Below are 26,698 nucleotides of genomic sequence, written 5' to 3' on the forward strand. Positions count from 1 at the left end.
TTCAAATCTTCCACACATTTGCATACAGTTAGTACAATCAAAAACAAAGACAGTCACACATGCATTCTGATTGTTAAGCAGTCATTTCACTCTCTTTTCCTCTTTCTTGACAAACACACACTCCACTGACAGAGACTCATACCGGGGCTTGTTTTCCAGGCCTCCCTCTCTTCTTCTTTCCTTTCACCTCTGGATCTTCCATCTCGCTCATGCTCATACTTAAGCCCACTGCGTCTGTCGCCCCAGACTCATTAGATGAGTCCCTGAGAGAGCAAAACACACAAAACAAATATTACTCTTACACATTCAACAGCTTTTAGTCATCCAGAGAACAAATGAAATGTTCAGCTCCAAACTGACAGATATTGCTCTTCATAAAGATGATGCTATCGGAATGAAAACTGAACGAAAACTCCTTGTTTCAGACAGGTAAAAAGAGTATGTGTGTTTTCACATATTGTGCAAAGACCATATATATATATATATATATATATATATATATATATATATATATATATATATATATAACCTGCTCCTCTATGGAAAAGGTATAATATAAGCTAGAAGTAAGGAGAAGTAAAAAATGTATTTTGTGCAGTATAACAGATATAATGCCATACATCATCACCAAAAAAGAAAAACACAAGTTTAATTTCTTTGGTAATTCTAGTATTACTATTTTGAACTTGGATTTGGTTATTTTTTTCTGACGGAAGCGTTTGCCACACATGATTTGTTCACGGACAGTCAGAAATATTACACTTATTCTGTTTTTACACTTTTGTATTTGGCCATTTTGTATTTTTGTAATTTGGGCGATTTAAAAAAAAAAGAAAACATGCATTTTATACTTTAACTTTGAACTACAGTACAAAAAGCACATTCGTTTTTGGCAGTATTTAAACTTTTTCTACAATACTGTAAAGGCATGCAATTTCCTTTTTCTTTCAAATGTGTGTTTCACTTACTGTAGGACAGGGAGCTCCGAGGTGATCATCCTGGTTAGCGGGGCTGGCGGTGAGGTGTGTAACTCTGTTTGTGTGTGTCTTCAGGACTGAGTGTGTTTTAGGTCCAAAGATGGAGGCGCAAGTCAGACGGCAGCTCGGTTGGGGGAAAAGTTCTGGAAGGGCAGGGAGGAGAGGCTCCAGGACGGACTGCACTCAACTTAGCTCTCTTCAGCTGCTGGAAAAAAACACAGAGAGGAAGAATGATTATTAAAACATACATTTCAAACCAGTAAAAAACTAAAAATGGGGCAGGTGATCAGTGGCAGCTCTACTTAAATATGTGCACAAACATTTAGATATTAAAGGGATGTTGTTAAAGATGATAATTTATTCAATAAATATGTGACAGATTACTGTTGTAGGTGGTTTTTAACATTAGTTGACACTGGATAGTTGATATGATGTGTGGAGACTCAGTGTCCAAATTGTCACAATAGTAAAATGTCACTGAAAGCAGAGAGAGACAGTTCAATCTTTCACTCAGGCTGAGGATGTGGAAATGGGGAGAGGAGGACACCAACTGGCCACTCTGAGAACTACAACAGCAAAATATTGTGGGGCATGTGGAGAGGATTTGTACACAGGAGTGTTCTGTCACAACAATTTCATAAATACCCATGAAAATTGTCAGAAATCTACCATAGTATGCAAACTGAGCATACTTCCTTTATCATATGAAGCGTAAAATCGGCTTAAAGTGTGACATTACAACATTTTAAACTTTGTGAAAGTATGATGCAGAAGGCAGAGAGGTGCTATGATTTAATGTCCTCTGGTAAAAGAAAAAAAAGTTAAAGTTAGTCTTGGCTAAACAAAGGCTGGAGGAAAAAAAAAGATTTTAAGAAATCCTTTCCTGAGTTGTGAAAATTCCCATGTGCCACAAATGATGCAAACCATCCCAAAATGCCTTGCAGCCAGAGCTGAGAGAGAGGTTAAATTCTCAGCCAGGAGACTGGCAGCTAAGTTAATTATAACATCAGTTATTGAACTGTTCATATGCTAATGAGAGCAAAGAGCAGAGGAGGAGCATTACCGCTCTCCACCACAAGAGGCAGTACGATCCACAAAGTCCTCTGGCCAAAGTCTATCTCCAAACTGCTTAATTGAGTTTTAACTGGGGAAAGTGGGTTTAGAAAAATCACACAACACTCATTTAACTCCCACCTTAGCTCCAGTCCACTTCTGTTCACCTACAATGTGTTTTTAAGGCTGTATTTTCCCCAGAGTGTGTGTGAGTGTATGCGTGTGTGTTTGAAAGTAGGTCTGGGCAACAGTAGGGGGCAGGCTAAGAGAGTGTGTATTTAAATACGATCTTCCACACAGTGTTTGTACTGAGGAATAGCATGGGCAGTAGAGCCCCCTGTTTCACCACATTGAACTACACACACAAACACACAGACCACACACACACATATATAGGCATCTCTTCCTGGCTCAGAGTTCTCTCACAGCCAGACTGAACAAGACTGTAAGCACAGGATTTTAATTGATACAACTACAGAGTCTATTTTTAACATCAGTAATCCTGTTTGGTGTTTAGCTAGTTGTAATAATATTTAATTAAATCAGAAGTTACTCTTCCTACGCCCATGATAAAAAACTTCAATAGGCAGAACCCACAGAGGGAGAAGGGTGTTAATGGCTGGGATTTGACCCACTTACATGCACATGATCTCCTCATCGATTTTGACACTTGATATTCCTGCTGCACAGACATTAAACCTACAGAAGGATATGGAGGCCTGATACTGCTGACAAGACATGTAAATGGTGACAGAGATAATCCGGGACGTCTGTGGAGCAGCTTTCAAAAACTCGGACGGACAAGGATGAAATGTTAACTTGCATAATGTCACAATAAGAAACGGCCAGTCCACATGCTTTAAAAAATGTTTATATGCAACCTGAACATGTTTTTCTGCACACATAAGCTCTACATCAGCAATAGAAGAAAACGGGGAGTGGGGTGGTAATGTGCAAAGGCTGACATCTAGGTAAATAAACTCATAATAAAATGCAAACGCCATGGCTGACATAATAAAAAAAATGGGCTGTAAGTCAGAGCAAGCTTAAGTGATGTAAACTTCTTATGTGCAAAACTAAATTTAGATGCTTCCATGTGATCAGGGGGAAATGGCAGTACATGGAATTATGGGGGAGAAACAGTAAAACATAAAATACAGTCACTACTAATAACTAATAAGTATGATGTATTTATTACTGATAATAATCCACAGGAAAAAATATGAACTCTGTCACGAATAGGCTGCCTGCAAGATTCAACACAGGTGTAAATAAAGAAAAAAGCTTTGCACTCAGCGTCTTGCACCTCTAGCCCTGAAGTTCAGCCTTTTTCTCTCTTTTTTCTTTCTAGATTTAAATAGACATCTGCAATGCCTGTTTAGAGCAGGTCGATTGCTTGGCCACTGATATTGCTTTTTCCTGCTTTCCCCATTACAGCTCATCCAAACAGCCTCTCAGTGCACCCTGCACTTTCTTGGGTCCTGAGCAATACGCCTGCTAGGACAAAGCTGGGGCTCCAAACAAGCTGGTGGCCGAGAGCGAGCTGTGTCCCGCACGCCTTTCAGTGGCGTAACATAGGGCTGGGCAATATATCGATTTACAAAATATATCTATATATTTTTAAATGTGATATGGAATTAGACCATATTGCATATATCGATAGGATTCAAAAAATGTTTATTTCTAATGTTTATGCTGCCCTTACTGGGGTTTGTCATAATTAGTTATTTTGTAATGTTCATTATTCTTTCCTTATATAAATATATTTAATTCAGAAAAAGACTGGAAAGACTGGCCTATTTTATTTCATAGGCTATTTTTATTTAAGATATTTTTTTAATTTAAATGTGAAGTTTATGGAGCTTTGATTTGAGAAAAAAAAAGGTACTCCTGTTATACAGCATTTATGTTCACTTAAATAACCATAACTAATAACTAATAACTATAATAAAATAAAACTACTTGTGACATGTCTTATTTGGCTTTGACTTCGACTGAACATTTTGTTCTCACTTTGGGATAAAAATATCAAGATATATATCTTTTATCGATACTCATCCTAAATCTATCGGGATTTGACTTTTGGTCCATATCGCCCAGCCCTAGTGTAACAGTTATTTCACTACACAGTGTGTAATGCTCTGCTGATAAATATTTACTGCAGATTTCAAGAGCTAGCAGCTTCTTTGATTTTTGTTAGAAAACTATTGTCATACTTTCAAACATAACTAAGAATTTAGAACAAAACCTTATTTATCATTGAAACTTAACAAATTAAATAACTATGACTGCCTTAATTTCTCAACAAACAATATTTTAAACACTGAATTTAAGAACATCCAGTTAAATGCTACATTCAACTGTCTATAAATCCATTTACATAAGTTATTCCACCTACACAAGAACACACAAATCACATCCCATCATGTAACAATTACACCGGAGAGGCCGGTTGTACAGTACCGACAGTAGGTAGGAGAGACTCATATCCCTCATCCTGGCTGTTCTGTACTCTACAAAGTCCACCCACTAAGGCCAGGGGCACAGATACAGAACAAACAAAGTGAAGAATTTAAAGTGGGACATCGGGATGTGATCTGAAGAAAGTTAAGGTAAACAGTGTGGAGACAGGGACACCTACGAAGAGCCTGAGGGTCTGCACAGATTCCTGTCAAAAAACTATGGTGAAAAAAAACAACCCTGTTGTGGAGAAGTGGGAGGCGAAAGACTGTAAATCTGCCTATAATTGACAGAGCAATGACCAAAGATGCCGTTTTTTTTTTTAATGAATTGTCACCTCATTTAGTCTTGTCTAATCATCGTGAGTGGTTTTAATTTGCAGATTAATCACTAAAACACTTCAGCTGAAAATAATCAAGATGTAAATTCAAGACACCAGAATTACAGTGAAATGATGTTGCTCCAACAATTACTTAAGACACTTGAGACAGGTAATCAGCACTGCATTATAACTAATTAATAATAAGCAATTACGTAATGTAGAGAAAGTAACTGGATTAAAGCCACAGCCGTGCAGCTTTTCATGACTGACGGAGCACAAAACAACAGAGGCAGTGCTGCTCTTATTATGCAATTACACCACTGTCCCACCTGCTAACACTCCACCTCACATCTTCTGCCCTTTCATCATCTGATTATCTTTCTCCGAAGGCACAGAACTTGAAATTACTGAACTTTGAATCAACTCCTGTGTCACATTTGTTTCTGAGAGGAAGAGGAAAAGGGTGTGTGTTTGTGTGTGAGGACCGGGAGCCTTCCTGACCCGTTATCGACCAACTACTAAATAATCCTCAACCCACATTGGCTTTCCTCATTTTCTCTGCACACTCTCCGACTTCTTCACACCCGCACACACACACAAACACAGATTGTAGCAGCCTCAACAGGAGGCGATGAATAATTTGCAGTGAGTCTCCTGAACTGTTCCTCAATTTTGGAGGACAGGATAGGAGCTGCCAGCTGTATTCACTTTGCCCCTCTATCGGCCTTTCTCACTTTAACGCCATGAATGAAAACAAACTCTCCCAACAAATAAATCCAAATCTTAAAATAAAAACAGTTACTGTCTGAGCAGAGTCATGAATTATATATGTAAAGCCCATTTCCTGTTCACTCAGTTTAGGACATTCTAGCTGCCTTGAAACATGGAGTAACAGCACTGAGCTGACCAATGATATTATGGCTCTGTAAAGGTGCACAAACTGTGACTGTCTCTGCCCGAAACTAAGCTGAACTGCCCCTGTTAACTGCCCCTAACCAGGTATGACAGGTTAGGGAGAAAACACAAAGGTAATTCATTTACTGCCACAGACAACTAAGGAAACAAGCAAATATTCACATATGAGTGGCCAGAAACAGTTTGTTTTTTTTGGCATTTTGCTTTGAAAAGTTGGGAGTGATAAATTGGGCGCTTTTTCACCAAGCTGTTTTTATGCACATTTCCAATTTGCACAAACAAAAATTAAGAAAATACAAAGAAAAATAATCTTGAAATATAGAAAAACATTTTTTGACTTGTCTGAGATGTATATAAAGTTGGTGTATCAATAAAAGTGTGACAAAGTGCTATGGAAAGAGATTTAGAGAATAAAAGGTGAAATACAGGAAGCATGTGACTTTAGCATCCACTGAAACTTCGCTGCTTTGTTGAATAGACGACAAATAGCGGCAGATTGAAAAAAAATCTCCTCACCGATCCACACAGAGCCAATGATGCATTATAGAAATGAAAACAGTGGCCACTCTGCATGCCAACCTTTTAAAAAAGGAGGGCTAAATAACAGTTGACAGGACACCTCAAACTGTAAACAAGGTCAATTATGACACTTTCTATTAAACATTTTTGATCCATGAAGGTTTTGTTTTGTAAAAAAATATAATTCAAGCTGAGAAAAGCTTTTTAAAAAGTAAAGACCACTGGCAATATTGCACAAATTAAATGGGCTGCAAAATTTAGAGGTAAACCCCAAAACTAGAAAACTTTTTTTGCATGACTGTCAAATTCTAATTGGACTGCATAGGCACCATTCTCGCATTAATATGCGCTTTTTTTTCCTTTTTCACTTTTTTTGGGCCATTTTATGCTTTTACTGTTAGAGGAGAGATACAGAGTGAAAGGGGAAGACATGCAGGATCGGGCTCCGAGCAGGATTCGAACCCAGGCTGTCTGCTTGCTAGGACCAAGTCAAGCTGTGGGTCTGGGCTCTACCAGGTGTGTCACCGGGACGCCCAATTTTAATCACCTTGATGCCCAATCTTCGTCTTCTGCGAATGGTTTGATGGTTTTCCAAATGGGGAATTTGGTTTTCCAAATGAAGTCAAGCCATTCCTACATTCATTTGGATGGAAGCCTGGCAGACAAATTGGCATTATGACTTAATGCTGGTCCGCTTTATGTGTGTGTGTGTGTACATATTTATATATATATATATATATATATATAGATAGATATAAATAAATTGCATGGCAGAAAAGGTAAAAAGAACAAAAAAAAACATCCACCTCAATCAGCTTGTTAGATAAAGACCACATGGATATCAATACAGCGAAATCCAAAATAAGACTGAAAATAAAATACCTATTTATATTGACACATGGCCGATATCATCTCTTGTACTGGAAAACAGTTCAGACAGCTGGTAGCTGGTTGGAGGGCAGCTTCTCTGACGTCTGCCCCGACAGTCCAGCTGGTGTTTCAAACTATGTTTCTGTATGTACATCTCAAACAGGATCAGGGGGAGCTAAAACTGATAAAACGATAACGATAAAACTGTTCAGAAATTTTACCTCGGTTGAACCCAATTATCCATGAATAAATAAAATGAATTACAGCTCAGTTGGAGTAATAAAACTTAATGTAGCCACTTTAAACAACAAGGGCGGCCCAACAGAAATTATGTCCGGTTTATGGGGAACATTAGCAGCTAATAGCCATGAAAACTGCAATGAGGACTTCTCTGTTTGGAACAAATACTGCTGTGTACAGGTTGTTTGGCTTTGACATAGGTTGTTTTTTTTATACATAAAAACCTTAATGTAACAGTAATTTGTAGTTAGTCATTTTACAAGTTGTAAGACATTAGTTTAGGAACAAGATATTCAGCATGTAACTAGCTGCTCACGCTTAAACAAACACATCCAGGGGTTAGGCGGTGCAGTTATAAGTGCTGTTTCCTAAGCACTAAAACAAACATGTTAACTATCTCTGGTTTGCCAAGACACTTCATCCTGTGTGTGTGTGTGTGTGTGTGTGTGTGTGTGTGTGTGTGTGTGTGGACTTAAGAGAGAGCGCAAGACAGAGAGACAACGAGCGAGCATCTGAGAACCACTTAACATGCATGACATGTTCTCTAGGAGGCAGGCCGGCGTTGCTATAGCAACTGGTGTGGGTCATAAGCCCGGCGGTGACGGCATATTTGATTGGTTGAGTGGAGACAGGAGGGACTACAGTCAGGAAGGTGGGGGGGGGGAGAACGGAACGGGACCAGTTACAGATCCAATCAGAGCTCCGTGAAATCTAACTTACAGACTCTTACAGGACTCCTGGTGAAAGTTATTTTCAGATGAGTTTCTCTCTCCCTGGGACGACCACATACATTCTTCACATAGCAAACTAAATGAGCCTGTTTCCTTCCTTATGGACACCATTAAATCCCATTCATTATTCCACTTAAACTTTACAACAAACCTCTACACGGTGTTGGAACATAATAAAAGTTTCAAGTTTATTAACTGTCATACGAACCATATTGTATTCTTAGGACCAGAGTGAAAGTAAAAGTGCACTAATAACTTGCATGCATCGCCACCAGGGGAAACTCTCCGTATTTCGTAGTATACCAGAGTTGTGATTTCCATTGTCTTTCCCATACTTGTGCAGCAGAAGTTAATTATCGCTCTTGGAAAAGGTTGGTATTTGTAAAATACTAGCACAATGGCTGTTCAAATTGGCCTGTTTTTAACTATTTGCACGGGAAAACTTGAAGAGATCACTTCTGGGGGCAAGAGTTGCATTAACAGAATATTTCCGTGGCCTAGAGGTTAGGAATCAGGCATGTAACCGGACGGTCGCTGGTTCGATTCACAGGACTGACAGGTCAAGGACTGAAGTGCCCTTGAGCAAGGCACACAGTCCCCCGGTCGCATTAATGTGCTGTCCACTGCTTGTTGCATGGTGTGTTCACTTGTGCATTAAAAAAAAAAAAGATGTTTTTTTTTTTTCTAAATAATGATGGAAAATTCTGAATGCAGTCCTTAGTTTTGACAAGCTTAGAAAATGATTTACCATAATTAAAGTCAATCACACCCCTGTCCGGCTGGTGGCGTGTGCATATTAAATGTATGGTCTTGATGTCACATGCATAAACTTGATGTCCAGCTAACGAATTGGTCTGCACCGTGTGGTTGTGAAAAGTCCCTCCAAGTGCTGGAGTGCTGCTGGAATACACAGTTCTGATATTCAGAGCTCCACACTGTTGGAGCTGCAGAGCGTAACGTTACTGTGGGTTCTCTGTCTGAGGAGCTGGAGCAGCATCGCTGATGAACAGCTGAAACTGCAGCTAACTACCACGTTAAAAAAGTGATCGCACCGTCGATTTCTGTTCATTTTTACTCTCCGTGGCCTTAAGACTGCATGATGTAGGAATGTAAGATTTTTCTTTATATTCATCATGGGAAAAATAAAATAAATGAAAATGACTGATATTTTCAAAAAAGTCTAACGCAACCTCTGGTAGATGCAGCAGCTCACCTGCAGGCACACATCATAAGTATAGGTTGACTGATTGCACTGCAGTTTTAAGGCTTTGGTCAAATGAAAGGGTTCCAAGACAGTTGGCTTTAGGAGAAAAAGAAAGCAGTGCCATCCTGCAAAAAGTTTACCTGAATGCAAAGTGAGTAAAAGAGCATATACTAAGGCTATGTGTTGTCAATCACAAATGGACAGCTCTAAGTACATACAATGCCTTTAAGAAGTATTCACCCCGCTTGGATGTTTCACCCTTTGTTGTTTTTACACATGAAATAATGGTCAATATAATTTGGCTTTTTTTGACAAGAATTTGCAGTTCTTCTTGTCCGGTCGCTAAGTTTGTGAGGATGGGCCGCTCTAAGCAGATTTGAATTAAAGCGGAGGAAAGTCTGCGGTAAGGAGGGTTGAATGGATGGCAACGAAAACCCAAGTGGTAGTGGCGAGAGTCACCTACCCACCCGTGTATTCCTGCGACAAGCTCACCTTCTGAACGTCTGTTCAGTACAGGTGGGAACATTGTGACATGTCACCATTCGTCACTGAAGCCTCAACATGTTGACAGACTTGTGTTCCTGGCCAAGAATCTTAAAGCCAATTCTGAAGTGCAACATTCAGTGCCATACACTCTATGTTCTAAGGAAATCAGACTGTTTGATGTGCATATGATGAAGTTGTTATCAGCCGCTTGTCTCAATTTTGATTTTTGTTAAAATAATTTATCTTCCAATGATAAAACTACTACTTTGCCCTTGCCAAAGCACTGTTTTTTTTTGTCAAAGTTCATCAGTGCAATAAACATTTTGTGAAAAAAAAATCATGCCAGAGAATCATGATCTCAATTCTAAGCAAAAAAATTGGGATTCACATTTTTTCCAGAATCGTGCAGCCCTACTGTTTACCTTGTGATTGTCATGACAAGAAAATGAATAATCTTGGCATTAACTATGGTATCTGTTACTGAACTTCCTGGAATGTATATCATCGTCCCATCAGTACCTGTCCTCAGGAATGCAGCTCTTTGTGTTGTTTCAATTCACTACAGTTTCCTGAACGCCTTCTGCATCAAGGTGCCAACAGGTGCCACCAGAAGAAGAAAATTGTATTGAAAAAAAAGTGCAGACAACATGAAGCAAGTTTAAAATTGGCTCAGTAATTAACTTTCAAAGCCATTTCAAAATGTCTCATTGTCACTATTAAGAAGTGAAGTGAAGAAACATGATGACTCTGGCTATAGGAAGACTGCATGGAAACTGTCTGATTTTGTAGCAGCGAGACACATTTGCGTGCAGACAAAACTATTTCCAGAGCCAAACCTCTGTCACTAGGCTATATCACTAAGCTAATTATAGAGTGTAACCATAGTGCTATGGTGCATGAATAAAACGACCTGATATTATATGACACGGCTTGTGATGCTATCACAGTCCATGGGTGAAATATAATCTATTCAAAGTCATGAATCAATTCAAGTGCCAGAGGCTTCTGTGGTGAGAAAGCCAAAACACCTTGACAGAAAAAAGAATAACTCTGGTTTTACAAAGAAGTGCCTCGCACCAACGTGAACGTCTTTCATGGTCACCTCATGCCTTTCTGAAACGGATATTTGTGCTGTAAATACAGTAGAATAATCTGGTTTTGTCGTTTAAAATACTCCTCCTGCCTGGAGAAAATAAAAACAACACCAATCTTGTGAAGAAAATATACTAATTAGCAAAATTACACACATTAGAGGAGGTCTTTTACAAAACTATTAACACATTGTAACTCTTTCGACTCAAAAAACAGCTAAACGATCATGACAACAATGAAGAAGGTCATCATATAGTGTACGGTTATTGATTATGTGTCATTTCAGTGATGCCTAAAAGGAAACCTCTCTCCCTCCTTCTACAGGGAGATCAAAGAGTGCAGGGTCAACCACACTACAGTGCCACTGCAGCTGGCTGCGGTTCAGCATCACTTGTAATAGTGACACTTCAGCAAGGTGGATGCCAGTAGCTGCCAGACACTTTTACAACCCAAAGATAAATGCTTTAATATCGCAAATATGACATGGTAATGTGCATACAGAACACATGCATATAGAGCCCAGACTCGGGCTGGGAATCAAGAAACTGTTACAGTTAAGAAGCAGCATTCAAATTGTCTGATCCAACTGAATCATTAACCTCTGAGCTTATCAACTGCTCTAATCAATGGTGGCATGCATTTCTGAAGAATCCATATGACGTGAAACTCTTGCATCTCCGCTGTAGGAAACTTGCAATAAGAAGGAGTCATGGTGAAGAGGTGCGACTTCAGACTGTTTGTCTACTCTGTTTCTACCCTCGAAGCAATACTTTTTTCCCCACACAGGCAATGAATCAGGAATCAATAAGGGAATTAATTTTAAAAAATTGGACCAATAAGCAGAATCCATAATTGCATTGTATCAATAAAATGTTATCACAGCAGATCAGCGAGAAATTATTAGTAGTTATCAAGTATTTTGATAATCAGTCATTTTTCATGCAGAAATGGCATAAAACAGTGTTTTAACCTAAAAAAATAATGGAGATTTCCAGCTATTTTTATTTTAAAGACATCACCTTAGACTTTGGACATTTTTCACTATTGTCCGACATTTTATATACCAAATGATTAATTGAGAAAATAATCAGCAGAGTAATTGATACTGAAAATAAATGTCTGCAGCCCTATCTGCAGATGAGTTGACTTGGTATTGTGCAATCTTCCCCTTTAATTACATAAAGCTTTCAAAACACCTCCAAGAGGATCTTAGAGTTGATAACAATACAGTGAGTATCGCTTTTACTTGCATTACACTGGAGATGTCTGACCATGCAAATATTTTTTTCTGAAAACTCAGCTACCACACATTATACACATACACCTTACTGCTGTTATGGTCCTTGCTAGTCATTTCTTTTGACAACTATAACCTGAACTGCATCTGCTATAATTGGCCATTATCTCTGGAGACGGAGTGTAGGTAAGCCCCTGTTTCCCACACTCTGGGCTGTGTTTGACATGAAGAAACACAAGACTGGATTCACCACTAATAACACCAGGAGGGAAAAGGCAAAGACTCTACACAAGACTCTCGACTGTACCTATGTGTTGCCATCAATACAGCCAATCGAGACCTGAGTGCTATTTCTGTCTCGACAGTCAATATTTCAGGATATGAGACAGTGGTGCTACTGTACACTCACTGGTGAGTAAAGCTGGGTATTAACGCTTCCCACTGGGGCTACCTATGAGAGGAATATGTAAATGTATGAAATGGGATTAGGACAGAACAAAGCAGTAAAAACAGACACAAAAAATCAACACAAAATGAGAAAGGTGAATTAATTCAGAGAAGAAAAAGCCTTGTATAATGGTTATTTATATGAAAATTACTTGTAGATTGGCTATATAAATATCTTGAGAGAAACCAACAGAGATGCATGTATCCGCACGCTGTAAATCCACTAAGTAAGTTATACATTGTATTCACTGTACTAGTGTTTAAAGGCCAAACACAGAAGAAGGCTTGCAGTGTGTTTTGTCAAACAGTCACCAGCTGTTTGCAAGTCAATGCTTTTATTGTCATGTTAATTAAGCTACAATGCATAATTAAGACTGTTTTTACAGTGTTTGTTTGCCTCAGGTAGGGAGTCGGCACAAAACAAAACATCAGTGTAGTGCCGGTGCAAAAGACAAAGTGATTCAAGCTCTGTCCAAGGCGCGACTTCCTGACAGGTCTACTTTATTTATCACACAGAAGACTGGTCAGAAATCAATATGGGAATTGGTATATTAAAAAAATAACATTGGTAGAAAGATCTCTGACACTATGGCACAATGGCTGAAACAATCTGTAAACTGATCGATTAACAGATCAACAGAAAAATAATCGTTGACACTGAATATTTTGATCATGTAATGTTTCATGTAGAAACGGCAGAAAATTTGGTTTCAACGTTCCAACTGTTTTTATATCATATTAAACTGAATATATTTGGGTTTTGGACTGACAAATCAAGACTTTAGAAGACATGCCTTGGACTTTGAGTAATTTTTTTACTGTTTTCTTAGATTTTATAGACTAAATAATTGAGAAAATAATCTGTGAACTAATCGATAAATTATTAGCAGCCCTATCTGACAGTGTGTTCCACTTGATATTGTGCATTTCCCTTTTAATTATTTAAAGCCTTTAAAACAACAAGAGGATTTTACGACACATATAAGGTGATAAATGGTTTGAGGATAAAAATAAGGTGACACCTGCTCTGCTCTGCAAGAAGACACAGTAATCCCAACAGGAATCCCAACAGGATCATTACGAATGCAGGAAAAAAGCACATGACTAACAAAACAAGTGCAGCAGAGATAAAACAGGGCATTTCATCAGAGTATGCCATACTGAAGAAGCATCATTTGTAAATAAGGGCATGAAAGGAAGTCCTAATTAGTTTCCCAAAAAGCAAATGAAATGTATTCAAGCTGTGGGGTAGCAGGGTAAGATGCAAGCATTCTCAGTGTCAGAATTTCTCCAGGAATGGACTCAAAAGCTTCAAGAGCCAGAAGATAGTTAATAATAATTATATGGAAATGATCATCTGTGGTTCCCGTATGACCCATTTCAGAACAATTTAGCACTTTCCTTGGCAGCATCTCTAAGAGTCTTAGAGGGAAGCTGGGAGAAAACATTTACTCAACCTGGGTCCTGTACACAAAATGCTGACTATCCTAAAGACTAATGAAATGAAAAATACATTCACCCAGTCCTTGTCCTTTTCCCTGTATATTCTTTATTGATTTTTATGACAAGCCAAATATGTCAAAAATCTGTAACAGTGTTTTAACATCAAAATCACTGTTTTTTCCTTCAAGACAGTTTTAAAAATATTTGATGACTCATCCTGTACACAGGAGCGTTTACAAAAGTTAATCAATTCAAATGAGACTTTGGGTGTTTTATTTTTTTTAAATCACAGCAGTGAAGCTTTAAGTTGATGAATGTTTGATAAAACGCTGCAGTTGTTGTCGTCCATACATGTTTGATATCAGTTAGTTCAGTTTGACTGAATACCTTTTTTGTTAAAAAGGATGGGTTAAATGCAGAAGTTGAATTTCCCCATTGTGGGATTAATAGTTATATATATACTTTGTTGGTCAGTCTGTGGGTTTGACTCATTATGGACAAATAAAAAGACTGAAGTGAGATGAATAGACTGAGAATTTTTGAAAAAACAATTATTGATCAAATTTAATCATTTTGTGGACACAAAATGCAGTTAAACAGTTAAATCGCAATATATTGTATCGCAATACTCACCATATCGCAACATGCTTAAAATCGCAATAATATCGTATTGTGACTCAAGTATCCGGATAAAATCGTATCATGGAGCCTCTGGTGATTCCAACCTCTAATGTAGAGAGATATAAAATGTGTTTTTTTTAGTTCCAAAACAATGTGGCTGAGGTCGAGTTGATCTCAGAAAATGTTGCCAATTTTCAACCGGCTCTGCCCCACTACAGCGTGGGCAGTCCATGCAGATGAACAATACCTGGCCTACCTCTGTGCCACTTACCTGCCAGCTAGAGTCAGTCTGTCTTTCTGGTTGCCATGTGGAGGGAGGCCAGGCACCTTTCATCTGTCCGTGCTGCAGTGACGCAGAGCCGGTTGAAAATTGGCAAAGCTTACAAATGCAGGCTTTGATTTACAGTTGAAAGACAAAGTATTTGAACCCTATAAAATTACCTAGTTTTGTGCATTAATTTGTCATAAAATGTGATCTGATCTGCATCTTAGTCCCAGATATAGACAAACACAATGTGTTTAACCTTATACCACACAAACAATTATGATATTTAATATCTTTAATTAGTATATCCATTAAACATGCATAGCGATGGTGGAAAAAGTAACTGAACCCTTTGGCTAATGACTCCATTAAGAGCTAATTGGAATTAACAAACTTGGAGTCTGAACAATGAAATGAGATTTGAGTGAGGTGTAGAGATAATATGACCTGTAAAAAACACTCAAACTTTTTGAGTTTGCTATTTACAAGTCTATTCCTCGGACTTAGATGCAGAGCAGGTCACATTTTATGACAAATTAATGCAGAAAACTAGGTAAATACAAAGGGTTCACATACACATTGTTATTGCAACTGTAGATCCCAAATATTCAGTTTCATTGGGAAATACTATAGGAGCAAAATGTGCTCTAACTCCTGTTCTACTGGGACAGAAATCCCCAGATTTAATTATTTAGGTAATAGTTTATCAGATACTACCCTAACACTTTGGCAATGGATAAAATAAAACGGTAACTTTCAGCCATCAACCATTCAGCTAAGAAATATTTCCCCTTCATGTCTACCACAATTCCATGCATCATTACCCCCAATGCTCAATGTATCTGCCCATTTTTTTATTCTTAAGAGCCTTTTTTAGTGAAGAGCTCAGCCACACACAAGTACCAATGCAACTACATGCCACAGGGAGTGTGTTCCCTCACTTCAGCTCTTCAAACAGACAGGCAACAGGGACACTTAATGTGACATAAAGAAGCTATTTAGGGGGATGACTGTGAACAGGAATTCAGAATTAAAGCAAATGTATGTCCTCAAAGGGAAAAAAAGATGAGTAAGAGTTAAAGCCACTATGATACTAAATGAACTGTTGATAAGTCCATAATTAAATCAATTCAGTGCTTAGTAGAGTGTAGTAGACAGAAGAAAAATTTAACTAGATGACACTGGGGAGATTTAATTATTTCTTTATATTACAGTCATAGGATCAGCACATTTACTGCCCTGCAGAGATCTAACTGACTGGCACAAGCTGAAGCTGCTTAACTTTGTCTCTCAGTCTCTTCGCCCTGTAGCTGCTGACTTGCACAGCTGATGTTGCATCGAGCTCAGGCTGAAGTGGATTAACTTTTACACCTCTTTTTCTCGTTCTGTGAGGCTTCATTCAGAAGTGGCCTGTGCGATCATTTGGCAGGCTCAAACATTAGAAATTATTAACCCCTGCAAAGCACTCGTCCTTACAAGGTTGGTTTCCGTAGCAACATGCCCAGTACAGACCTAAAATGAAGTCATTATCTGCTCAACAGCCATTTACCACTTTCATTATTTTCTCGAAAAGCGATTTATCTTGACGCTTTTGGCTTGTGGAGAATTTGACCCACATCCGCCTCAGCTGTTATCTGTAACTGTAAACCGTGCTGCGTTATCGCCGTTTCTCCCCGGCAGACTGTGGTCTCTGCTCGATGTACTTTTACCACCACACTTTATGACAGCGTTAGGATGTTGCAAGGAAGAAGAGGCAGAGTCTCTGCTCTTTATTCATCTGTGGTTTATGCCTTCAGCGGTGTCAGGGGCATAGCTGGGCGCTCTAGGGTAGCAGAGTAGTCTAACCCGGATGGATTTAAATGGATTCAATTAACTTGAAACTTGCTGGACCTGCTGACCTGAGGGATCATCCCATGACTGGAAAATGAGAACGTTAAATCCTCTGGACGGGAGGTCAAAGTGACACAGTGACCTGAAAGCAGAGAGAACTCAGCAAATGCCTTATAGCCTGCTTTCAGCCCTTTGACTGTGTATTTGTGTAGGTGTGGGAAGGAAAAGCTCTAGCAGAGTGTGAATAAACTGTGTGAAAAAAAAGTTGATAAAAAAATCCTTAAAGTGATTGATGATGTCTGGCAGAGGTGAATTAGCTGTTTTCTACAAGAGAGAAAGAATGTAAGTAGTGTTAAAAACCACCCGCCCTCCAGACATCTTCAGCATGTGTCGTAAAGTAAATCACAGTGGCTGAAAGTAAGACGGATAGCCTGCAATCAAGTCAGACAGCTGCGTGTGTAGTTCTGAGCTGCAGAACAATTCAGGAAGAGCCAGTTTCCTCACAGCTTACACTGATAATTACCTCAGCTCCTTTACAACACTGTGTGAACTGAGATTTTTACATGCAGCACAATGATGCTTCACAAAACTTTATTCTCCAGTTGTTTCTTCACATTTCTTGCCAATTAATGTAATGTTTAATGTTGAAAATAATATACATTTGTCTCTAAATGTTGGGTTCATGCAATATTTCCAGTATTAATGCACTGTATAGGACCATTAAAACACCCCAGGCCAACTAACTATTCTGTGAAGCCACATTTGTCAAATACAGACAAAGTTTTAACTTCTAGTTAAATTTCATACTTGTATTTAACACATTTTTGCTGAAACTATTCACAGCCCCGAGTAAAAACGTGGTGACACTGCGTGAAATGTAAATAAAAAATGAATGCATCAAATTCAGAGTGTATATTTACAAAAACAAAAGTTTATCACAAACATAAAATAAACAGTTTTCAATTGAATATGCGGGTATCATAAGGATTTTAAAATGATCTCATTCTTTTATTTACGTTTTAAACAACTTTCCAACTTTTTTGGAATCAGGGTTGTATAAGTATAACATTACCACATTTTCTTTATCTGTTGTACACAAAATTCAACAAAGCAAACAAACAACAAGTAAATCTTTCCTTATAGTCAACCTGAATCTACTGTGTCTGGTAGGGCTGCTGTGATTAGTCGGCATAATTGCTGACGTCAATGACAAAAATGCGTCAACATCAATATTTTGAACCAATGCATTTTTAAAAAATTGTTTTTAAGTTTTTCATCATCTAGCTTGACGGTGTCATCAGGGGGATATTTCTGCAAGGTGAGCAGGTTTTATCTACTACTTAACAATCATACAATATGTGTATGAATCTTTTCCACCAATTGCACGACAAGCATCAACTTAATCTAATCAAAAATGTATTCGTCAACAAAGACAAAAATAACGACTGATAATGTCCAATATTCAGCTCTAGTTATGGGTGATTGAACAACTGTGTGAGCTAATAGAATGGCTGATTGTCAACTGATCATTAATTACATCAAGCTGCCAATGTAACGTAAAGACGTGAATTTAAATCAGGTTCAGCTGTGCAAAATTGAGAAGGCAATCAAAACTGACAACCTCAAAAAAAAAATATTTTCTTCCATCAGCCAAACTCAGCTTGTCTATTATGGATCTAATTCAATAAACTGGCCAAGGTCACATTTATTTTGCCTGTAAGACTCTGCAAGGAGCTGTAAGCTGCTACGCAAATATAATTAAGGGAAAAGCACTCTCAGAAATGGCTTAGCAGCACAGTGATTGGCAACCAGTGGTTCTAACTGACATGTGATGTACTTATGTGCTTACATATATTGCCTGTAATCACAAACCACTAGAGGTAAACTGGTAAATCTGAGGACTTTTCTCTTCTACAACACTCTAGAAGAGTGGCGAGTGGCCAACATCCAGTCAGCAGTTCAACTCTGAATAAGCTGCTCAGTTTTAACATTCTGGGGCTGCAGGGCCGTTGGAGTCCATGGAACTGTACGATTAGTAAAACATGCCAACTTTAAATATTTCATACTTCATCCGAGACCTTTCCGCCCGTCATGCTGAGCACCAGCTATGCCCTGCTGCATCAGAAAGGGTACTGCTAATTCTACATGCTTGCATCTGATTGCAACAGATCTACAAAATACGTTGGAGGAGAAAGGGGGGAAATCATAGAGAGGATCAGATACTGACGATTCACTAATTTTAAAAAGGAAAAGGCAGATACATTTGTGAGAAAAGCCGTTATGGTACAGCAGCCCAATTTTTCAACCAGCCTGATATTACATGAATCCTTTTTAATTGGGAAATGCCTGAAATGTGTGACAGTCTGCAGGAAATGTCTTATTCACACTACAAAGTAAGAGAAAGGGAGTATTTTTTATGGTGATGAATACACAGTACTACTAGCATGGGGCCTTTTTTGTGGAGTGTTAGGAGAAGACAAAGGGACCTTTTCTTGTGAATGTGTGTGATTTCAAACCACAGAATGAAACAAGACCACTTAAGTCAAATGACCAGGGTATTGCTTACACCAATATAACCAGCAAAGTGCCTCAACTTAAATAGTATAGATTTCACAGTGCATTTACTGACATGACTGGTAAGGTCCTGTCTGTAAGACCAATCAAGTCATACTGTCTGGTAGAGTCTTAAGGCTCACAAATGAATGGGATTAGCCGCTGTACTGGTGGATCTCATGTGAATACGGCCTAAGGAGTTTAGCCGCTGGTGTTTACGAGTAACACACCTTTTTTCCTGGCTTCATTTAGGCTACCTGTTGTTATTGTTACCTGGCATTTGTGGTACAGAAAGCAAATTCTGCCACCTGCTATACAACAGCAAAACAGTGCAGAAGCATTGAATGACAGGACATTAAAGTTAAGTTAATCCCTATTGGTTTGCATGCTATATCTAAAGCATTTTAATGAATATTGTTTTCATCATCTCAACAGTTGGCATGAACACCAGCTATACATGAAGAGACTGTTAATCTAATCATTATTGTAAGAGGTTTTGCAACTTCTCTGGCTCTGGTTGAACATCAAGGGAACATTTTTATAGACTGGTCTGAAAGGAGCAGAGCATTTCCTTCATTTAACTTATTTTATGTATAAGAGACAAGAAAATAGATAATGCAAGTATTAGTGGTCTTAGTAGGTGGTTTAAGGCTTGCATTTAGTCTCTCTTTCTCCATGTTTCACCTTGAGCTGCTGCAGCCTTAAAGTTAATCTGATGACAATTGCTTCAGACCTTTGCCACTGTACCGATGTCAGCGTGAGCGCTACAAATGGGAAATTGCTTCAGAGAAAAGTGTCTGCCAGTCAGTGCAAAACATTTGAGACAAAGGCAGTCAGGGAAGAAATATCAAGACAGATGCAAACCAAACAAGTAGAGCTACGCTGGAGGATCAGACACAACTGATCCGCCTATGAAAAAACAAAACCTGAAACAGAGGATGACAACGGCAGGCAGTAACCTGCACGATCTGTACATGCTGCAGCAATAACAGACAACAAACAGGAAGTTCAGGCGTTCTTGTGACTCAGCAGACCAAAGGCTTTACATCATGTATTAACAATAGCTTTAAAACTGCATGACGCCTTGCAGAGCAGAGAGAGCTACAATTTGGCCTGATGAAGCATCCAACCTAAATTAAAATGGCAATGAAGTGATTTCAACCCCAGACAAAAATTAGAAAGTGAAAAACATGCCCTTCACCTGCACAATTCAAAGACATGTAGTTAAAACTGACACTATGCAGACATGGGGATGAGTGATTATGTAAGCCATGGGTGATCATCCATACTGCTGTTAAATTATATTGTGTGCACTTTACTGATCCCCACAAGCACCACATCAACCACTTTACAACAGTGTATAGCATAAGGGTGCCTCGTTAAACTCGACAGTCTCAACAATAAAAACTGTATTTTCTGCGACTGAAATCATCCTGCTGCCACAAATGCATTCTGCTCTCTGCTCATTCCTGGCAAATACTGTATGTAACACTAATTTGTTTATGGCAGGATGTGAGACGCCAAAGGTGCAGAATGTGTTATCACTGATCCTGAGGTGACTTCCAGGAGGGAAAAATAAGCATGTACATGCTCGACCTCTTCACAAGCACCACAAACTGAAAGTGCAGAGACAAAGTAGTATCAATGGTGGTAAAAGTATTCAGATATGTTACTTGAGTAAAAGTACTAATATAACACTGTGAAATTACTCCACGACAAGTAAAAGTCCTGAATTCAAAACTGACTTAAGTAAAAGTACAAAAGTATCAGCATCAAAATGTGCTGAAAAGGAAAAAAAAGTAAAAGTACTCATTATGCAGGTCATAAATATATTATTAGATTATTTGTATTGGTTCATTGTGTTTATTGGTTCATTGTTCACATGTAAGCAGTGTTAAAATATATATGTAAAAGATAGGGCTAATTTTAACGACTTAATATACTGTTATGTGGTTTAATTAAAAATAAATGTCTAATCACTTTAAACTTTATTTTCTTTTTTTTTTTTAAATGTTAAATCTCAACCTGAAAAGTAACTTAAGCTGTCAGCTACATGTAGTGGAGTAAAATATATATATATATATATATATAAATAATATTTGCCTCAATTTTGTGAATTAGAAGTATAAAGTTACATAAAATGGAAATACTCAAGTAAAGTAGAAGAACCTCAAATTTGTACTTAAGTATAGTACTTGAGTAAATGTACTTAGTTACATTCCAACACTGAGTAGTATAATAAAAATAGTATTTGTTTACACTTGATTGCACCAGAGCTGAAGCAGTTAGTAGTGTTACATTTTAAGCTTCTATTGAGGTTTCCGAATGAAGCTTCAAATGTCTCCCTTACAAAAAAACTCAAATAAAATACTACATTTTGCTAACAAAAATGACAGCTACAAAAAAATGACTTTTTGAAACTTTTGAAAAATAATAAAATATTATGTACGGTAATTGTAGCGCTGCAGGCAGCACATTGGTCACTCAGCCCCTCCCTGCCCCACTCTCGCTCTCTCTCTCTCTGTTTATCAGACCAAAATGTGGCAAGAATAAGCGAGCTAGTGCACTCTGTGGTCCCTTCACCTCACTCCCTGCTAGCAGGACACTTCCCTGTCAGGACAGTGTAAGGCAGCTTCAGAGACAGACCTTCAGTTTGTAGCTGTGCTGCTGGAGTTCTGCAGCAATAACCGATTTCTTAATATGCTATCACTATGTGAAATGAATGTGGTTAACCTGCAACAGTCGCTTATGAACATATTCACCAGATAGGGAGCAACATTAGCATTGAGTTCTGTTTGTGTCTATCTAGGGAATGTAAGTCCAATATACCCGAGTCGATTTTAGCACTGTTTTGTTAAAAAGATCAACAATTAATGGATGAAGTAAACAGCAAATTAACCGATAATCAAAATAATCGTCTGCAGCCCTAAAGTTAATCTGATTTCATGCGATGAATTGAGGTGTGACAAAATGTTCCCACCTCTGAATGATTTCATGTTTTTTGTTCCAATTGAGTGGAATTCCATGTCCTGCCTTATAGAAATCAAAACAAAAATCACAAATGTCATAAAAATAAAAATAACCACATATAAAGAATCAAAAGAATCTGTGAGCTCTCAAACCTCTCCACAATGAAGGCCAACCAGAGCACAGCTTGAACCACAATCGGCCGCACTGGGCCACTGCTACAAGCTGAACCACCGAGACAATAATCGTACTTTATCTTTCTGCCAACCTCCATACATACTGAGACCAAAGAGCCTTGGCCTTATAATGTGGAGCAGCCTTGAGGCCGACTGTGGCCGTCTGGTTTAACCAGATTATGATTATGTCACACGGGAGATTACCCATCCGACACGGAGAGTCACAGACTCAGACACATAGTCATGTTCCTGCACACACGCACACACACACACACAAACACACATGCACAACCATCTGTTATTGCCACAAACTACTGTACGCTCGATCTCTGCAGCGCACAAAGCTTGATCTTAGCAAAGAGGAGGGGAGGGGAAGGATGCTGTGTGAACTGCACAAACTGATAAGATCTCTGTTGAAAAATGGATTTTTTTCCCCCCCTTAATCTCCTGAGAACTACCTCTGTGAATAAAGGATAAATAGATCATAAGAGAAAAAGGGCAAGGCTATAGAAAAGCATAAAAGAGACGGAGGCAGAGAACAAGCTCTATTTCTCCCCCTTTCTGTGCAATGGCTGCCTGCTCGGCTGCAGCTGACGCAAAATGGAGCCGTGAGAAGTGGTGATGGTGGTATGGTGGTGTGGTGGTGGTGGTGGTGGGGTTGGTAGTGGAGGGTGAGGAGGGAGGGGAAGTGGGGGAGAAAGTGTGACAGCAGCACAGAGGGGGAGAGCAGCAGGAGAGGGAGTGGGGCAGAAAAAGAAAAAGAGACTCATTTGTTCTTCTCTCATCTGTCTGGGCTCCCTCTCTCACCTTGGCCCACATTTTCAGTCTGCCTCACATTCACTTCTAATAGAGAGGGAGAAAGAGGGAGGACAACCACTCATAAACACACACGCAGACTGACACACACACACCCCTTGCGAAGGCCATTACTCCTAACACCCATTATTACTTCCTAATGATCTAGCGGCACGTCAAAGATTTCACAAGAGCGGGAGAAGCTTTCTAATCTGAGCAGGCAGATGTCAATGCAAAAAAAAAACAACTGTTATGCAGCAATAATGTACAGACAGCTGAGGGGAATAGTGACCGCCCAGATACAGAGTGAGGGTGAGGAAATCAGAAGAAGTGGCTACTGAGCTCTGACTGAAGCAGATGGTTGTTTTAAAACTGCGCTTCAAGGAGCTAGTGTATGTAAATCCCAGCCAGGTGTCAGACACAAATGGCAAGACAAAGAGAAGGAGGAACATTTTAAAAAGAAAACTGCAGCATGCTGGATTCACAGTGAGAGGTACATTCAGTAACATGTCGAGACGAAACTCTCCCGCTGAGAAACGCACAACAGTGTTGTGTCTACTGGGGGCTGTTTGAGCATTTCAGAAAACACACACAGCAAACAGATCATTACTTCAGAGAGGTGCAGGGACACACTCCATGAAGCAATTAGTCAGTTTTCAAGAAATGTCATGAGTCACGTTTGATTTATCACTTCTGGCATTCATAAAATGTACTGTGAATACAAAACTTGCATGCGTTACAACTTCAAAGTGTTTTCTCTCTATTCATAACATTGTTAATAGAATACATGTTTTTTCACTGTTTCTCACAAAGAATAAGACATTTTAAGAAATTGTGCGAGATTCTATCATTACATTTGACATTAAATGATTACATCTAATAATATTAGATGTTCCTTGAAACAATCACCAGTGGTTATATCACTGATTAGTATCTTGGGTCATGTTGTAAACAAAAATGTCAGAATTTCTTCGGTCCCAGCTTCTTACATGCTTTTTATTTATTTTACCTTTTACCTGATAAATTTGAGATCATTGGCTGTTGGATGGTTGGCAGGACAAAACAACCATTTTTAAGACCTCACCTTGGGATTTAGATGCACGTATTTTCACCATCTTATAAACCCAGTAATTCCGCTCTCCTCCCAGCAAAGTCTCATAGAAGTTAGAGAATTGGGCTTGTAACCAGAGGGTCGCTGGTTCGAATCCCAGGACTAAGAGGTCAACCACTGAAGTGCTGTTGATCAAGGCACCTAACCTAAATGTGCTGCCCACTGGTGTGTAAAAAGGATGGGTTATATCCTTTCATTCATTATCCTTAACCAATTATCCGAACTTACAAAACTAAACCTAAACCTAAGCTGCATGTCTCTGGACTGTAGGAGGAAGCTGGACGACCCAGAGAGAACCCATGCTGACACAGGAAAAACATGCAAACTCCACACAGAAGTCACAGGCCGGAGTCGAACGGGCAGAGATCTAACCAGTACACAACCGTGCAGGCATGCACAGCAGCTGGATTCTCACGATATCACAATTTCATGCAAGAATCGCAGGATTAAAAGATCTGAATTCCATCTTGCCAGGCTCCAAGTAATTTGTTTGAGTCGCACAACTTGAAGTTCTGACCAATCAATGTCCTGTGATTAGCAACAGGCAGCTACATGCCGTTCTGGTTTCAGAATGGTTTTTCTGTCTCACAAAACTGTATAAACAACTAACACGAACTATTAGCACATTCTTGACTCATCTTTTTTTACATAAACACAACATGCAGGCTACACGTCCCATCTTTCACAAGCAAATTTGCCATAAACAAATTTTCCATTTTTTTGTATTGAATGAATTTCACTCTTACTGGATCAAATCAATGAAATCGCAATAGTCGTACACGCAGTTTGATGATTAATCAGTGAAATAGTAATTTTGTCTGGACACTATAAACATCAATCAGCCACAGTGTTCAGACAAGGTAAGTCTAACCTTGACTACAACTGAAAACAGTTTGAGGAGGCTGTTGGCAGTGGCTTTGTCAGAAACTGTGCTCGACTGTTTGGTTTACATGTGGATAGTGTGAGCAGCATAATACTCAGTCAGTTGGGAATAAGGAAAGAGGTTTACGAGTAAATAATCTGTCGGAGTCAGCCAGTGCAGGCAGGGAAACCCCTTAATCCCCTTCGCACAGGCCGAAAGAGCAGATGGGGTATGAATGATACAAACTAATGATGTCTCAGGGCAGTGTGGTGAACAATTCCAGCCCGCCACATCTCCACTTCCAGGAGAACTCGGCTGAAATCCACGGGAAACATGTACACTAGAGATAACAGCATTGTCACAGCATCAACTTTCTAGTCATGAGTCCTATTTGTGCTCTAAAATACTTTTCCAAGTCTCGATTTTATGCTTTTGTGAAACTATCAATTTGTTTTGTTGACATGGATGAAAAAAAGTTTCCAATACTCATAAATATTTGGCACATTGCAGTTTCCAAATCGTTAAAAAGTCCTGTCTAGTAGCTCACTTTGCTGAAATGTTTCAGTCTTTTTGCGACCACTTCATTTCCACTCTGTACAGCCACAGAATTGACTTGGCACAGGCCAGCGAATCAATATTAAGTAAGAGTGTGTACAATAACACTGACCGTCGAGACACACTCACTGCCACAGCCGACGCAGAGGAGGAGGTATTTGCTCTTGCTTGAAGCTGGTTGTTAACCTTGCCTTTATAAAATGACACCTAAAGGATTTGCAGGTCTGGTCTGGTGCCAATTTTAGATCTGGCAGCTCTGAGCGTACGTAAATCACCATATAACTAGTCAAAACCCACAGAAGCCGAGATGAGAATGTGTAATATCCCCCAGACATCAACCCTTGGAGACTCTATAAGCAGGGTATCAATCTCTACCTTTGCAATTGGAGGCAACTCTTTAATGACCCCAAAAGAAATCAATAATGCAACATAACCGCTCTGTTCCATTCATAAAAAAAACCAACTATGCACTGCACAGATACAATTCACATATCTCAATCGATGTCTATGCAAATCCAAGACTTTCACTTCTCTACCACAGTGTTGACCAACGCTCCAAGACACATTCTTTCCAGCCAGAAATTAGGAAACCACGGGATGTGAAGACAGCTCAAAGTGATGATATCTTTAGCTGTAAAATTTAAAAACTACCTAAAAACTACCTCTTTTATCATTTCTTCCATTGGATTCTATATATTATAATTCAGGGGGCTGCAAAAGTAGGTATACAGTAGGATGTGTGAATGGCAGGGGCAAATAGTTTGAACATTTGAGGGATTAATATGTTGTTATTGATATGTTTGTATGATCAATAAAAAAAGTTTTTTTTTCCATTACTGTATATCTACTTTTGCAGCCCTCTGTATTCATGTTTTCATTTCCTGTTATCCTCAGTTTAAACTATTTCACTGTTCTTTTATCAGTTTTTATTTTCTAATTCCATCATTTATTATTTTTGACAGTGTCT

The 26,698-nt window shown here is 38.9% G+C and overlaps 1 protein-coding gene across 3 annotated transcripts in view; it reads right to left on the reverse strand.

Annotated features, from left to right (window-relative positions):
* Positions 1–26,698, reverse strand: part of stag1a (STAG1 cohesin complex component a) — a 56,204-nt gene that overhangs the window by 20,574 nt on the left and 8,932 nt on the right. For 2 of the 3 annotated variants that reach the window (XM_059353303.1, XM_059353300.1), the window contains exons 2-3: positions 969–1,182; positions 143–263 (exon numbers count right to left, since the gene is read on the reverse strand). In XM_059353303.1, coding sequence (XP_059209286.1) covers positions 143–263; positions 969–997 — 150 coding nt within the window. In that variant the 5' untranslated portion in view covers positions 998–1,182. The remainder of the gene's footprint in view (positions 1–142; positions 264–968; positions 1,183–26,698) is intronic. The other variant, XM_059353301.1, reaches the window with a different exon arrangement.

Source organism: Centropristis striata, chromosome 16 (genome assembly GCF_030273125.1).
Source record: "Centropristis striata isolate RG_2023a ecotype Rhode Island chromosome 16, C.striata_1.0, whole genome shotgun sequence".
NCBI classification, from domain to species: domain Eukaryota; kingdom Metazoa; phylum Chordata; class Actinopteri; order Perciformes; family Serranidae; genus Centropristis; species Centropristis striata.